We start from the raw sequence: 15,479 nt of genomic DNA on the forward strand, positions 1-15,479 counted from the left end.
TGCCCCCCAACTGAGTGGGTTCCTGCCTGGCAATGGAACCCAGCCCTGCCCTTTAGAGAGAGGAGGGCAGCCCACGGCTCTTTCCGGAGTCGACCAGGCAGAGAACGGCGCTGGCTGGGGGCAGACTTTCGCCTTCAAGTCTCCCCACATTGCCCGCTGGTTTCCAGCTTAGCCAGAAGCAAACGGGGGAGACTGAGAGCAAAGATGCCTCCACCCTCCCATCCCCGCTCAGGCCCTGGACCCTGCAGCCTGCCGGGGGACGGGAGGTCACAGCCTCTCCCCCTGGGCTCCCAGCTGCGTGATTTCCCCGAGAGGGACTGAGCGGGACCCCCTGCAGGCTTCCAGGGCCCACAGGCTCCAGTCGGCCTCACTCAGGCCAGGTCCCTCCCCCGCTGCCCTCCGGGAGCCTCATTAGAGTGAGTCGGGGCCTGCCACCAGTACCACCGCTGATAGCTGCCCCAAATGGCAGACGGGGACCACGTCAGAGGACTGTGCTCTGGACCTGGGGTGGGGTCCCAGGGGGTGACCCAGATACCGGGGAGGGCTGGGAGGTGATCTGAGGGAGGAGTGCACCCAGACCGGAAGTCTCAGGGACCAGGCCCGGGGGTGCCCATGCTGGGTCTGGAAGAGACCAATTAGTCAAACGGCAGCAGCGACCATTTGGAAGCAATTAACAGGGTTGCTATTACCACACAACCCTCCCCCCCACACACACACCTGGTCCGGTATTGGAGGGGGAGGGGCGGAGGTCGCCACCCTGTGGGTCATGCTGCCGTCCCAGCACAGCCCAGCCCACCCCTGCACGACTTTGTGCATGTGACTTCCTGCCCTGCCAGGAAGACACTACGAAGCCAAGCACCCCCTCCCTCTGCCCAGCCCGGGGTGGGGGATCTCAGGGCCTGGTACCCCAGCAGTGTCCAGCCAGGCCCAGGCCCAAGGTGGGGGCCCCGGGGGCTTCCTGGGCCAGGAAACACTGCAGGCAGGAAGGAACCTCTTCCCCTGAAGAGGCTGGAGAGCAAAAGCTAGAGCCTGGAGGGAGAGAGGCTGCGAGCCCGGGGTGCAGGCACTAGCAGAAGCTGGTGCAGGGGGAGAAGACAACGGTGGGTTTCAGACCAGCTCCCTCGGGCTCCAGGGTGGACGCCAACGCCAGAGCGCAGAGACGAGGAGAAAACCCTGCCCAGGGAGCTCAGCTGCTTTGGAGGAGGCACACTGACAAAAATGCGTGTTGCCATCCAGGTCCTCTGGGCGGGACCTCGGGCCGTGGGCTCCTGCTGTCCCAGCATGATGGCCGATCCTTCTGGATTCGCCCTCAAAGCCATCACGGTCTGCACACAAAACTATGGTCCCCTCCTGCGGGGACACGTGCTCTGTGCCGATCCGGAGGGCAGGGACCTCGGTGGCGCTAATTCTACTGAGTTACACTACATTGGAGGCATCTCCTGCACAAGAAGCCAGCATCTCTGAGGGGCAGCGCTACACGGCCAAGGTCACGTGGCTAGGAAGTGGCTGAGCCGTCCACTCATTCAGAGACTACGTACTGAAGACTACAGTGTGTACTCCCAGGCCAGGTCTGGGGGTGGAACTCCAGTGAGTAAGTTCCCATCTTGGCTCTGTCCTTGGGGGCTGCCTGGAGGCTGTCCTCTGTCCTCTGTCACGCAGGGGCCTTCATTCTGAGTCTGGGTCTCTAACCATCAGTGGCCTGGTCTTTAGCCTGTTGGTGGACTCTGACTGGACAGTTGCTGGCCTAGAGCCACGCCCTCAGGGATGGAGGCAATGGGTGACGCCCAGCGCCCTCCCCCACCCCAGGGTCCCTGGGCCACTGAGCGTGCTGGGGTGAGCTCACTGAGGACGTGCTGCTCTACTTGCGTTGGACTAGGATGTAAGCAATGTCCCAATGGGGTGTGTTAGTTCCTGCAGCTCGGAGGGGTCCTCCGGTCCCCTGCACACCTACTCCTCTCCCGGGAAGGACCAAGGTCCCAAATCCTGATGCCTGTGGATAGAACGAGGGATCCCAGCCCAACCAGCTCATCCCAGGCTTGGAGCCAAGGCTGTGGCCTAGACCCCTGGCCCCCATGGGTGAGCACCTTTGCTGGAGTTGAGCCTGCGTACCTCTATGTGACCAGCTTCAGGTTGGGGGGGCGTGGGGAGCAAGAGAACGGACGGCGCTTGGGACTTTTCCCAACACTATACCCACAACCCTTCTTTACTGCAGTCCCTAGGGGATAGGTCCCCCACCCCCTCCAGGGGCCACCCAGGGGCGTCTACACCACTGCGAGGATCCGAGGGGAATATCCACCCCCTTCGGCCACTTCTCCCCTCTTTCCTCTCGCTTCTCTGTGGTCACCGGACCCCTGGGCTTTTCTCAGATCATTCCCGGGCTCTCTCATCTCTGTCTCTGTTTCTTGGTCTGTCCCTCCCTTTCCTGCTCGCTCTCCCCTGTTCTTTCTCCCTGTCTTTCGAGCCAGTGTCTCTCGCTGTCTCGAGTTGTCTGTCTCTGTGCCCCTTTCTCTGGCTCTCCCGCACCCCTCCCACTTCCCCCAGTCCCCTCTCTGGCCGGGCTGCTGGGACAGGACCCTCCAGGCCCGCCCGACGTGCACCAGCCTCGCCCTTCCGGATCTGCCGGGTCGCGGTGCGCCTCCCGGCCCGGTCCGCCACCCCTCGAGGACAGCGTCCTGGCTCCAGCAGGGAGCCCCGGGCACAGACCCAACCTCGGGGTCCCCCACGCGCGCCCGCGCCCCGGGCCCTCCCCTCCGCCGCCCTCCGCGGCCCCCTTCATTATGCACCGCCTTTAATGGGCGTTTGTCAGCGCGACTTCCCCGCAAGTTGCTTTCGCGGACATCAGTCATCGGCGGCGTTCCCATTGTGCCGGGGGATTGATGGGGGGCGGGAGGGGGTGACGGGGCCTGGGGCGGCCGCCTCGAGGCCTCGGTCTATAATTTTCGGAGGCATAATTGGCCTGGGGGGAGGGGGCGGGGGAGGGGCGGGAAGGGACCTTTCAGAGCCGGGAGGGCGCGCGGGGGCGCGGGGCGCGCGGCGGAGCGGAGCCGCGGCTCGACGGCGCTGCGCCGGGGCAGAGTGTGCGCGGGCGGCGCCCGGCCCGAACCCCGCGCCCCGCCGGGCTCCCCGCCCCTCCCGCGCCCCCGCCTGGGGACCACGTCGGCCTTTTGTTGCCGAACCGTCTTTTCTTTCAGCGCTTTGCGCAGCAACGGAAATTTCACCCGATCCTGGGTGAAAATTAAAGGAGGTGCCTCTCTCTCTTTCTCTCTCTCTCTCTCTACCTCCTCTCTCCCCCCTTTCCTTCTCCCCCCACCCCCGCTCCCTCCCGCCCCTCCCCTCCCCTCCCCCACTCGCCGCGGAGCGGGAGTCGGCACCGCCTGGCGCGGGAGCCGGCTCGGAGCGCCTCGCCTGGGCCGCGCCGCCGCCCCTTCCATGGGCGCCGCGCTCGCCTGCAGCCGCCGCCGCCGCGGGGCGGGCGCGATGCCACGATGGGCCTGATCTGGCTCCTGCTGCTCAGCCTGCTGGAGCCCGGCTGGCCCGCCGCGGGTCCCGGGGCGCGACTGCGGCGCGATGCGGGCGGCCGCGGCGGCGTCTACGAGCACCTCGGCGGAGCGCCCCGGCGCCGCAAACTGTACTGCGCCACCAAGTACCACCTCCAGCTGCACCCGAGCGGCCGCGTCAACGGCAGCCTGGAGAACAGCGCCTACAGTGAGTGCCGGGCCCCGCGGCGCGGCGGCCGGCTCCCCGGGGAGGAGCGCCCGGGACGGGCGGGCGCGCCAACGCCGCCCCAGAGAGCGGGCCGGAGGGCGCCCGCCGGGGTCCCCTGCCGTCCCCTCGCGTCGGGGAGAGCAGCGCGAGGGGCGCTGGGGGTCTCCAGTCCGAGGGGACGAGCGGTCGGCAGCCCCGGGGCTCCCCGCTCGGCTGGACTCGGGGGCCCTGACAAGTTCAAGCCCTTTGAGTTTCTCGGAGAAGAGGCGCTAGACGACGCGTTTATTATCTTCTTTATTATTTTGACGACTTCTCCTTCGGCCGACCCCGCGGCGCCGCCCTGCCCGCGCCTCCGGGCTCCTTGATCGCTGCCGCCCAGGTGGCCACCCCGAGCTGCCGCCTCCACCTGGAGGACTGTGGCAGGGACAGAGCGAGGGTCCTGGGCCGCGGCCGCCGCGGGTGGAGAGCCACCCCCTGCCCCAGGCCAAACAGCAGCCCTCCCGCCTCCGCCCTGGGCCGCAGAGCGAAAGGCAGGGTGGGCGCCCCCTTGGTGTGGCGGGTGCGGGATACCGGTTAGGCCTGGGTCGGGGACACAGGTATGCTCCCGCCGCCCCACACAGCCCCGAATCGTGCTCGTGGGGTCCCGCGGGGCTCCAGGGTTGGGCTCCTCCCTCCGCGCCGACCCTGGCTGGAGCTCAGCCTTCCTGAGAGGTGCGCGAAGCAAGGGGACCGAAGCAGCTGGGCTTGATGGGCAGCAGGAGGTCAGAGCTCCGGTGCGGCAGCGTGGGAGCAGTGGCCAGGGGCGGGGTCCCTCTGCGGCACCCCGCGGGTCGGAAGCGGTGCGCGGACTGAAGGCGGCGGCGGGAAACCGCCGCTTCCTCTAGGAAAGCCGCAGCTCCGGGGAGGACGTCGTGGGAGGAACCCTCTGGATACATGCTTTGGGGACAAGCTGTGTCGCGGCTGTCCCCCCGCATAGGATGGGGCTGCAGGACCTCCTCTCAGAGCCACACCTGGTGCTCTCCAAATCCAGTCTCCCCTGCGGAGTCACAGAGCATGGAAATTCTCAGGGTATCCCAGGCAGGCAGCCTGGAGGCGGAGGAGGGCGCGATCCGCAGCCGCCCCTGCGGGGTATCCAGAGGCGCGCTTCCCCGGTGCCTGGGTGGGGGCCTCGGAATCCGCCCAGCCTGCCTCCCAGGGGACCCCAGGTGGTGGCGCATCTGGGCTCTGTGATCACTGCCATGCAGAAGCCAAGCAACACCCAGAGATCCACCTCCCCCTCCCCGCCCAAGACGGCCTTGCAGAGGCTCCAGTGCCCCTTGGAGCCCTTCTGGGGAGACAGTGCCCCCCCCCCTCAGCCTTTGTTGGAGGACGGCTGGTGATAAAGCACTGCTGTGTCCAGAAGGAAGGTTAGGGGAGGTTGAAACTTCCTTAAACGCAGTGAGGAGTGGAAGAGCCCAGAGTGGCTTCCTTCTGGGAGCTGCAGCATCTCATCCCACTAACTGCTCAGCTCCTGCATCCCGCCTGGACCCTGCCCTGGACAGTTATCTCCTGCCCAAGTCCATTGCCAGTGAGTTTGGGTGGCCCAGTGCTCTGCACTGCGTGGACTGTGTCATCCGCCGGCTCCATCCAGGGCCGCAGCCTCGCCCGGATAGCTCCCGCACGGCTCTGTGCAGCCCAGGCTCGAATTCCAGCTCACACACGTCCCGCGGTCTTGGGAAAGTCACCCAGCCTCAGCCCCCTCCTCTGTCAGATCACGAAACTGGCTCTCGAGGCGGCCAACAGGCTCCAATAAGCTTCACCTCTTGCAAAGTGTTAGCACCTGGTGGTCAGGGGTAGAAGCGTTGGTTGTATTAGTTCCCTCCCCTGTTTGAATTCTGCTCCTCGGAGAAGCCTTCCCCTGAGCTTCCCAAGTGTCCTCCCCCCCACACCCCCGCCCCCGAGCGGCCTGGGGTCTCAGCTCTCTGCCCTGAGCTGTGTGGAAGGCACGGGGAGTGATGGGCTTTCACAACTCTTCCCAGGTATCCTGGAGATGACGGCGGTGGAGGTGGGCATCGTGGCCATCAAGGGGCTCTTCTCCGGGCGGTACCTGGCCATGAACAAGAGGGGGCGGCTCTACGCCTCGGTGAGTCCGCTCTCTCCTGTGGGCACGCGTGCATGGGACAGCCATCTCCCTTGGACCTCTCCTCAGGGGACAGAGGGGACGTGGACAGTATAATGCTTTGACCCAGCAGCATGGGGACCTGCAGGACCAACCAGCTGGGACCAGGGTGTCGACACCCAGTGTCGTTCCAGCGGCTTTTCTTGGAGGCGGCTGCCAGTGCGGTTGGCTGGGAGCATGGCCCACGGGGAGGACCCCACTGGGGGTGAGACCCGTGTTATGTTCCCCAGTGCCATTGAGTCAGAAAATGCTCCTCCAAACATTTTCTCTTCCCCAGCACTGCCCTTCCCTCAAGGTCGCTGACAGCAAGGCAGAAATTGTCCCCCCACAAATTTCCACTGGTGTAAATGGACCCGGCGAGCCTTGGAGCACAGCGTGACTGTGTGTTGGGCAAAACTTTTCTGTGGGCTCAGCAGAGTGCTCTGCAGGGAGACGAGAGGGAAGCAGGACGCGGCACAGCCGGTTCTCCCCAGGATGGGAAGGGAAGAACTCTTCGTTCTTAGGCCCCAGCATAGAGGAAGGGACACAGGTCTCGTTTCCCAGGCACACAGATTTGGAACCCAGTCTGTATACCGCCTGGGGCCCCCACAACAGAAGAAGGGTCCCGTGACTCTGTAGGCATTGACCATGTCCTTCCCCCAACGGCAGGGGTGGGGATGCCTGGAGTAAAATGCGTGTAAGCAGGAAATTTGCTGCCCCCAACTAGTCATTACGTGCAATTCGGCTGATACCTCCCCGGGCAATGAGAGGTTTTCCATCCACAAGGAACCTGGACAGCACAGCCGGAGACCATCTCCCGGCAGCCCCCTCTCTCCGTTCAGCCTGTTTGCAGGGACACACGCCAGCCTCTCCCTGCCCGTCTGGAAGCTGGGCCAAGTGTGATCGGGCAAGAGTTGCAGGAAAACACTCCTTTCAGCTCCGTATTTTATCACAGAGTTTGTTTTTCTATTTTGCTAAAGGAAATGCAAAAATCAGAACGAACCCATTGGTTTTCTCTGAACTGGGGGCCGCTTAATAGAACCCAGGGACCCTCCGGTGCCCAGCTTCTCCTGCACATGCTCCCGGAGTCTGCAAACACTGATTGCAGCTGATAAAGACAAGCCCTCAGGCCAGGGCTGGTCTGACTTTTTCTTGAGGCAGACTGTGGCTTTCCAAAAGCCTCTGTCCTGGACCCCTGATGCCCAGTGGGCAGAATGGACTTCTGATCCTGAAATGGCCTTAGACTACCTATAGACACCCCTGTCCCTTATGGAGAGGGGCCCCGGGAGGAGTTCTGTTCTTGGCAGTGAAGGGGCAGGTCTTGCTGATGCTGGAGGCCCCCCGTCCACACGGGGGAAGTTCACAGATTGGGCAGGGAGGGCTGCATCCGGAGGAGAAGTGTAAGGACTTTGACACCTCTTCTGGGGTGTGGGGTGCGGGGCGGCCCAGGGCTTTGGGGTACAGAACAAAGCATGACCTGGGGGATCCCCGTGGGTCGGAGTCTACCTGTGGCTGCTGTCACTAGCGCTAATTACGCTGGCCTGCCTGCCCTCCTTCCTTCCTTTCTTCCTTCCTTCCGTCCATCCGTCCATCCGGCAATCATTTCTTCATTCACCAGTGCCGTCGGCATTTACCATATGTCGCACTCTCTGCTAGGCGTACGTTCTGGGATCTTACTCGGAAGTGAATCCACTATTGTAGCCTCCAGGAGCTCCCTGTCCCCCATAAGTTGGCCCCCAGGTGACTTGGCCCCCAGGGCAGTTGCCCAGGCCGCCTTCTGCACCTACCTTCCACCGTCATTCCCACCGCGGCCTCTAGAACCTCGCTGGGTTCCCGGAACAGGCCGTGCCGGTCACCCTTCCTTGCCTTGCCCAGACCAAACGCCCCCATCAGAAGGGCCCACCTCTCCCTAATGACTCCGAAATGTCCCCTCGCTGGGAAGTTGCCTCTCAGCAGGCCTCCTTCTCACACCTTCGCCGCACCACGCTGCCCGCAGCCAGCCGCCTTCCCTCCCTCCCTGCACACCCCCTGCCCGGTCCCCAGGGTTCAGAGCCAGCTGCGGGGGCGGTCTTGCCAGCCTCCCGCACACCGTCCCCGGCCGGCTTCTCTGGAGCGGCTCCGAGTGCTGCAGAGCCTGAGAAGGCAGCGTGGGCTCCCCGAGGCTGAGGTCGGGCAGAGGCAAGCGGAGTTTCAGCAGGTGGTACAAGCAGAGTGTCAGTGGGGGGGAGCGGCTGGGGGCGGCCCTGTGGGGCACAGCGTCCGGGGTGGGACAGCTCGACCCGGAGAGGCACTGGGAACTGTTGCCACTGCGAGTCTCCCCTGGGATCCCCAGGTCTGTGACCCTGGTCCTGAACTGACACCTTCCTCCTGGTCATCTTGACTCTCTAGGAGCCCCTCCAAAGTGCAAGATCTGTGTCCCCCAAGGTCAGGGACTTCCCCAAGGTCAAGGACTCCCCTGTACAGGGCCTGCATGCCTCACTCTTACAGGCTCGCAAGACCGGATCCCTTCAGTTGTCCCATAACGTGAAAGCCCACTCTCTGGCGTCCTGGTTCCTGGGCCTCAGCCACAGGACAGAAGGGCCTGGGACAAGAGCCTGCTCTGTCCCTGACTTCCGCATGGCTGAGCGTGGGGACCAGATGCTAATGTAGCCGCCTGGCATGGGGATCTGTCCTGAGCCCGCCCGCTGGCCCCCGATGGCCCCTGGTCCCCACACCACGTACAAGGCCTTGAGCACAGATGGAACAGCCCTGTAGCTTTCTGGGATTTGGGGTCCCCCCCACCCCATGCCCTGTCTTCGTCAGCAGCACCTGTGCCATGACCCGGGGCATTCGGGGCATCCCCCGAGGGCTGGGACATCAGACGGGGCTGGGGTTCCAGGGAGAGGCAGCCCCCTCTTCCAGCTGAATGGGAGCCCCCCCACCCCTTCCTCTGCCCTTACGTGTCGTCGGGGAAAGAGAGGTGTGCGGTGCTCAACCATCACGTGCCCTATGGCCCTGCTAGGCCACATGCTGTCCCGTTTGTGGGTCCGGCCGCAACCAGCCTGGGTGCCCCTGAGAATGGGCCCGGGGCCCTTTGGGCCACCTGCACTCAGTAGTGACACCCCCTTTTCCCTCTGCAGATGGAGACCATGAGGATCTCAGGCTCCTTCTGCCCATTATCCCCTGGCCCCCAGCCCTGCCCCCTGGCGCCGGGTGAGGAGGGAAGCCCTGGGGGCACTTGTCTTGTGCACCTGCCTACAGCTCAGACCCAAGCCTGACTTGGGCTGGTGTAAGTCAGACTCACCACCCCTGATCTGGGGGCGCCCCACCAGGTGGTCCAGGGGATATTGGTGCAAAGCCTGTTAAGAGTCTGTGCCTCTCTCTCCCTTTGGATGCCTGTCTCTGAGAAGGCAGAGACCCAGGCCCAGCCCATGCTTCCCAGTCTGTCCCAGATGCACACAAGAGTCCCCGTTCACCTCCTCGGTCAGCCGTCTCCTCTAGCCCCCACTGTGTGGGGCGCCCGCACCCCTGAGCCACCCTGACAACAGCAGTGTCTGTGCCCCCAGCTTCCGGCGGGGCTCCTGGCTTCGGCTCCATGTGCGTGGGGTGAGGACCGCGGGGGCCAAGACAGCCCCTCTCCAAGATCAAGGCCCAGAGCCAGGACTTAAACTCCAGTGCCGTGGAGAAGCCAGGCTCACGAGAACCCCGCCATATCCCAGTGCTCATTTCTCTTTCTCGCGTACAGATTCTGAAAGCAGCCTGGGACACCGTCTGTGTCCAGATGTCCTGCTGACGTCCCCGCCTCCAGCAGAGATGCAGGGCAGGCCCCGTCTTTGCTCTGCTGTGACAGCCACCCCTCCTTGTGCCGGGACGCCCCCACCCCCAGTCCGTGCCCAGGGAAGGGGGACAGGGCTCTCCCCCGGGTCTCAGGAAGGCTTGGCAGAGCAGCTGAAGCCTTGAGCTGAACCTGAGGGCCAAGTTCACCAGACTGCGAGGGAGGACGGGTGCAGCCGAGGCATGGGTGTCTGGCAGGAGGGAGGCGGGAAGGGAGGCCTGGCGACAGGACCGTTGGTCCCCAAGACCCCAGCCCCCAGCCTCCGTTGGGGGCCTCCCCAGCGGCTGACCGAGGCCTTCCGCCCCCGCAGGAGAGCTACAACGCCGAGTGTGAGTTCGTGGAGCGGATCCACGAACTCGGCTACAACACGTACGCCTCGCGGCTCTACCGCACGGCGCCCGGCGGCCCCGGGGCGCAGCGCCAGCCTGGCGCCGAGAGACTGTGGTATGTGTCCGTGAACGGCAAGGGCCGGCCCCGCAGGGGCTTCAAGACGCGCCGCACCCAGAAGTCCTCCTTGTTCCTGCCCCGCGTGCTGGACCACAAGGACCACGAGATGGTGCGGCTGCTGCAGAGTGGGGCCGGGCTCCGCGGCGGGCGGCCCGGATCCCCCGGCAAGGGTCCCCCCCGGCCCCGGCGGCAGCGACGGCGGCAGAGGAAGCAGAGCCGGCGAGGCGGCGCGTAGATCACCGGGCCCGGCACAGAGAAGGCCGTCCAGGCTCCCGGCAGCAGGTGCAGAGTGACCGTGGGCCCCGCTGGCCCGGCAGCTTCCCAGGACAGCTCCCCCCTTCCCTGCTTCTGCCCGGCTGGTGTTCCGAGGCCCAGCCCTCCCTGATTCTCTCAAACGGGGTCAGATCAGAAGGCAGCCGGGCCTCCGAGGGAGGGCTGCTTCCCGTCCACACCCCCGTGGGCTTCCGCTGGCCGGGCGCCCCCCTCGCCCACGGGGAAAACCGACGGGCGCGCAGGGCTTCCAACTGCCCGGGGAGCCTCCCTGCAGCTCTGCTCTCGGACGTGTGGGCGTTTGTGTAACCGAAACATTAAAGTATTTTATTCTACTTTGTTATTTAATAGATTACAACACAGCCCGGGGAGACACTTGGTGTTTTTACTTGAAACATATTTGCCCGTGATGGGAGCAGCGTCTGTGCCAAGTCACTGTGTTAAGATGTAAGACTGTGTTCTGAGGAATCGAGCTAAAGATGCATTTTAATCCCTGGTTTGGAAAGTGGCTATTTTTTTTAAACCAATAGACGGTTAGCGTGCATGGAAAGAAGAGGCTGACGCATATGTGTGTGTGTGTGAGTGAGTGTGTGTGTGTGTGAGTGTGTGCGCACGCACGCCTGTTCCGGCTAGACTGTACGTATGTGTGTGTGCACACGTCGGGGGGGGACAGCTAGAGAGAGAGACGGGGGGAGGGAGAGGGAGAAACTGGTTCACTCTGCTGAGAACTCCGGAAACCTCCCTCTGCCGTGCAGCGGTGTGCTGGTCCGCGGACGGTCCCGAGCACCTGTGTCACACGCCAGGTAAGACTCTCCCCGAACTCCTTGATCCTCGAACTTGCCACCAAAGCCTTGAGGCTTACCATCCTCGCCTAAGACAGCGAACCTGGAGGCTTGGGGAGGAGACGAGACCCGCCCGGGTCCAGAGACAGCGGGTGGCCAAGCTCCGTCTTGGACCGGGTGCCTTCCCTGCCCCCCCGCCCCGTGACACCTGCTCCCCCAACAGTGGTGGTGGGTGGGGTCCCCTGAGTGAGAGCTACGGAGCATGGGCAGTGGCTCACTTTTCTTGGACTTCACAGCCGTGCGGGGGAGGGATGCCGGGGGGAACAAAGCTGGTTCCCCTGTGGCTCCCGTGTCGCCGTGCGCGGGGGGACCCACCCGCCCAGCCCTCACTGTGACTATTGACGGATGCTCCCTAGGGGAAAAGGGGACTCTCTGGCGCCAGGGGTTAATATTTTAAACCGATTGGTGAGGAGAATGTGCTTTCTGCCACTGGCAGGCTGTGCTCGGGTCCGTCCTGACGGGTCGGCGGCCCGAGCTGCTTCCCCTCGGGCCTGGCTTAGGAGGGAGCTGCGCGTTGCATTGCATCTCCTAAGGTCCACCTCCCTTAGTTAGGGGGACTTACTCGGGACCTCAGAAGGTGGCCTTATTTGGAAATGGGGTCATTGCAGATGTACTCAAGTAGAGAAGAGGTCCCACTGGGGCAGGGTGACCCCCGATCCAATAGGACTGTGTCCTTGGGAGATGGAGAAATTTGGAGACAGACTTGAACACGGGGCGTCACACCGTGAACTTGGAAGCGGAGAGAGGGCAATAGCTTCGCAAGCTGCTGAGAACTGCAAGGATCGCTGGCAAACCAGCCGCAGCCGGCGCGAGGGCGGGCATAGACTGGCCCTCCCAGTCTCCGCTCGAGGGAGCCCCGAGTCGTGGGCTTGCAGCCTCCAGGACCCGGAGACAGTGAATCCCTCTTCTTTAAGCTGCCCGGGTTGTGGGACTCGGTTACAGCTGCCTCGTATGGAGGATAGGAGTCTTCGATACCTGGCAACTTGGGTGGGCCCCCAAACGAGCGGGACCCTACTGCTGTCAATTGACAAGGAAGGGGTAGACCTCCAGACCCAAGGCCTCGGCCCCCCTGGCAAGGGCTCGGGGGGCAGCAGCTGCAAGGGGGTCCACCACCGGGCTGATGCCAGGCCCATCAAACCAGGCCTTGGGGGGTCCTGGGGTGCTAAGGATGGGGCCGCAGAGGGTTTCAAAGGGAGACCTACACATGCAGCCCATCCCTTTCTCCCTTTCAACCCCAGACCCTCTCCCCAGTCAGCTTAGTGTTTTCTAAGCTGTGAGAATGAGCCCAGAAGGGAAGAAGGATTGAAGGTCAGTTTGAAAGCTCGTAGGTAAATGTGGTGGAATCCCGTTCCCTCCCCCAGTCCCTGTGTGCAGGGACTGGGGGGGGTGGCCTTGTGCCCCAGCACCCTAGGGCAGGGGTCACTTGCTCTGTGTGGCACGTCCTGGGGTGCTGCCCACCGCACGGGTAGGAAACAAGGCTCGGGAGGAGGCGGGATGTGTCTGAAGGGACGCAGCTCCTGGGTGGGGGCCAGTCACGGGCACTGCCTCCCGAGCTGCGATGCCTGGTGTGGTCCCCAACAGGCCCCGGGTGCCCCCACCCCGTGCAGGGAGCCAGGCCACCCACCTCCCTGGTCTCCCGAGGTTCCCTCCATCTAGGTCTCATGTCTGCAGGACTGCGAGGCTGGTGGGGCTCTGCCCCGGGGTGTGACGCTTGCCTGGACCCCCCTGGGGTATTCCTGTCCACGCCCAGGGCTTTATCACATTGCTGGCCCACCAGGGCAGGGCTGAGCCAGTGGAGGTCTGCGACCCCAGGGACACTGAGGAGGTCCCAGATCTTCCATGAGCCCAGCAGCTCTCGTGTTACTGCCTTGTCTCTTCTTCTTGGCAGAGGCAAGGCTCCTGGGAGTCCTGCGGAGGTGGGGTGGTGGGTGTGCAGGTAGGACCCCCTGGAAAGGGAAATCGGGATGGGGGTGGGGCCCCGTGAGCCTGGCATCCTTCACGTTTTGGCCTGGACCCTCCCATGTAGGCCCGAAGTGGGCAGAGACTGGCACCTGCAGCCCCATAAGATGCCATCCGAGCCAGGACAGGGGGCCCCAGAGGCTCCAGTGATGACAGCCTGCTGTCCTCTCCTGCCTTTGTTGTCACCTCCACCTGCCCGGCCAGGGGACAAGGGAGGGGAGGAAGCAGGGCGCAGGGACTGGAGCAGGGTCTTTGCTTTCGAGGCTCTGGGACTTTGGGTCAAGGGCGTGCAGGAATGGGGATGTGAATGGGGCAGCTGCTGTGGGGAGCGGAAAACAGCGGCTCGAAAAGTCACACGCAGAACAGGCATGTGACCTAGCAAGTCCGCTCTGGGGAATATGCCCGAGTGACTTGGAAGCAAGGACGCCAACAGATACGGGCTCACCCGCGTTCGCAGCTGTGTGTCTGCAGCTGTGTGTTTGCAATAATCAGAAGGCGGCGTCCCAAGGGTCCCTGACGGTTGGAGGGGCAAAGTGTGTCCATCTTGATGATGGAACAGTCATCAGCCTTAAAGAAGAAAGAACGCTGACACCCGCCTCCACACGGATGACTCCAAGGACAGGATGCTCCGTGACAGAAGCCAGACGCAGGACAGATGCTGGGTGACTCCATTCGCCCCAGGAAGAGGAGTCTTGTCCGGAGAGGCAGGGCAGATGGTGGGCACCAGGTCCGGGGAGGAGGAAGATGCGGAGGTGGTGTCCGATGGGGACAGAGCTTCCGTTTGGGAAGAGGGACAGTACTGGGGTAGATGGTGGTGGTGGTCACGCAAGACTGGGAAAATCCTTAAGGCCATGAACTTGCACACTTAGAAGTGGATAAAATGGTAAAAAACAAAAAAACAAAAAACCAGCTGACAACACGGCAACACCCAGATTGCCGAGGTCCGTAGTTGGCAGCATCGAAGGTGCTGGATAAACTGGGGAGTGGCCAGCCAGTCACCTGCACCTGCGCGGAGCCGACAGGACAGGCGGCAGGTGGCCCCTGCCCGGGACAAAGGCAGCCTTGTCATGGGAAGCCAACAGACCAAGGACCCATGGCCTGGCCCCCCGAGTCCTGGCCCTGGGTGGCTCTTTCGGGGAGAGCTTTGACCGAGCTTCAACTGCCCAGGGTGGGCCTTTGAACCCCTCGGCAGGTTCGGAAACCTCCTGCGTCCCCAGGGCTTGAAGGACTCAGAAAGGTGAACAAGCATGTCTGTAATTAGTGCCCACCCATTGGAGGTGACCTTGCCCGGGCCACAGTCCAGGGCCAACCCCGTCCCTCTCAGACGGCAGTAAGTGGAATGCCAGGGTGACCCACACTCATGCCTGAGCCACCCCCCCTGGGGTGGGCTGCATGTGTGTGTGCCTCCCTCCGGGGCTGCGGGAAGGGCAGCATTTGGGTGAGAAAAGAGATAGCACCGGTGTTGGATTTGGACCCGCTGGTTCCACCACTGCCTTGGCCACTTCTGTTGTCTCATGACTGATCATGGGAACCCAGGATTGGCCCCTGCCTCTCCCCAGCCTTGGTGTCCCCGTCTGCCGAATGGGCTCCCTCAATGGCCATCGGTACCCACTGAAGAGACACAGTGGACGGTTGGTCCAAAGAACCGCACAGCCCTGCGCGGACCAGGGGGAGGGTGGGCACCGCTCTCTGGCGAGGGCTGCGAGAGGCACCAAAACCAGCGCCTCACCAGGTGCTTTTCTGTCGTGTTCTTGTCTGAGGGGCTCAAAGGTGAAGAATGGATGGAAAGTTTTGTGGGGTGCACGCAGGGAGGACTGATGGCAAAGGTGGGAATTCCTGGGACACCTCATGACTTGAGCAGGCTGGGTGCAGGATAGAAATTTCATACAATCAATTATTATCGTGGATAAAATAAATACATTTATCTACCTTTTGTATGTTTGCGAGAATGGCGCTGTAATTCTCCATCCATCCACTTAACCCACCCATCTGTCCATCCACCGATGGCACAATCAACTGAGCCATCCCTCCAGCCATCCACCCATCCATCCAACCATACATCCATCCATCCATCTGTCCATCCATCCATCTATCCATCCATCTGTCCATCCACCCACCCATCCAACCATCCATCTGTCCATCCATCCATCCATCCATCCATCTGTCCATCCATCCACCCATCCAACCATCCATCCGTCCATCCATCCATCCATCTGTCCATCCATCCATCCAACCATCCATCTGTCCATCCATCCATCCATCTGTCCATCTATCCATCTATCTGTCCATCCATCCACCCATCCAA

General features: G+C 63.1%; 1 protein-coding gene across 1 annotated transcript; it reads left to right on the top strand.

Moving 5' to 3' along the window:
* The first annotated feature begins 3,485 nt into the window (after positions 1-3,485).
* Positions 3,486-10,338, top strand: FGF3 (fibroblast growth factor 3). Its single transcript, XM_044260360.1, has 3 exons — positions 3,486-3,705; positions 5,724-5,827; positions 9,967-10,338. The coding sequence occupies exons 1-3, from the start codon at positions 3,486-3,488 to the stop codon at positions 10,336-10,338; spliced, it is 696 nt and encodes a 231-aa protein (XP_044116295.1).
* Positions 10,339-15,479: the final 5,141 nt, after the last annotated feature.

Source organism: Neovison vison, chromosome 7, assembly GCF_020171115.1.
Source record: "Neovison vison isolate M4711 chromosome 7, ASM_NN_V1, whole genome shotgun sequence".
NCBI lineage: Eukaryota > Metazoa > Chordata > Mammalia > Carnivora > Mustelidae > Neogale > Neogale vison.

Bases quoted from the DNA above. Each gene is read 5' to 3' on its own strand.
- FGF3 (XM_044260360.1), top strand. From the start codon at position 3,486: ATGGGCCTGATCTGGCTCCTGCTGCTCAGCCTGCTGGAGCCCGGCTGG. The intron at 3,706-5,723 runs GTGAGTGCCGGG...AACTCTTCCCAG, and splicing joins CCTGGAGAACAGCGCCTACA to GTATCCTGGAGATGACGGCG. The intron at 5,828-9,966 runs GTGAGTCCGCTC...CCGCCCCCGCAG, and splicing joins GGGGGCGGCTCTACGCCTCG to GAGAGCTACAACGCCGAGTG.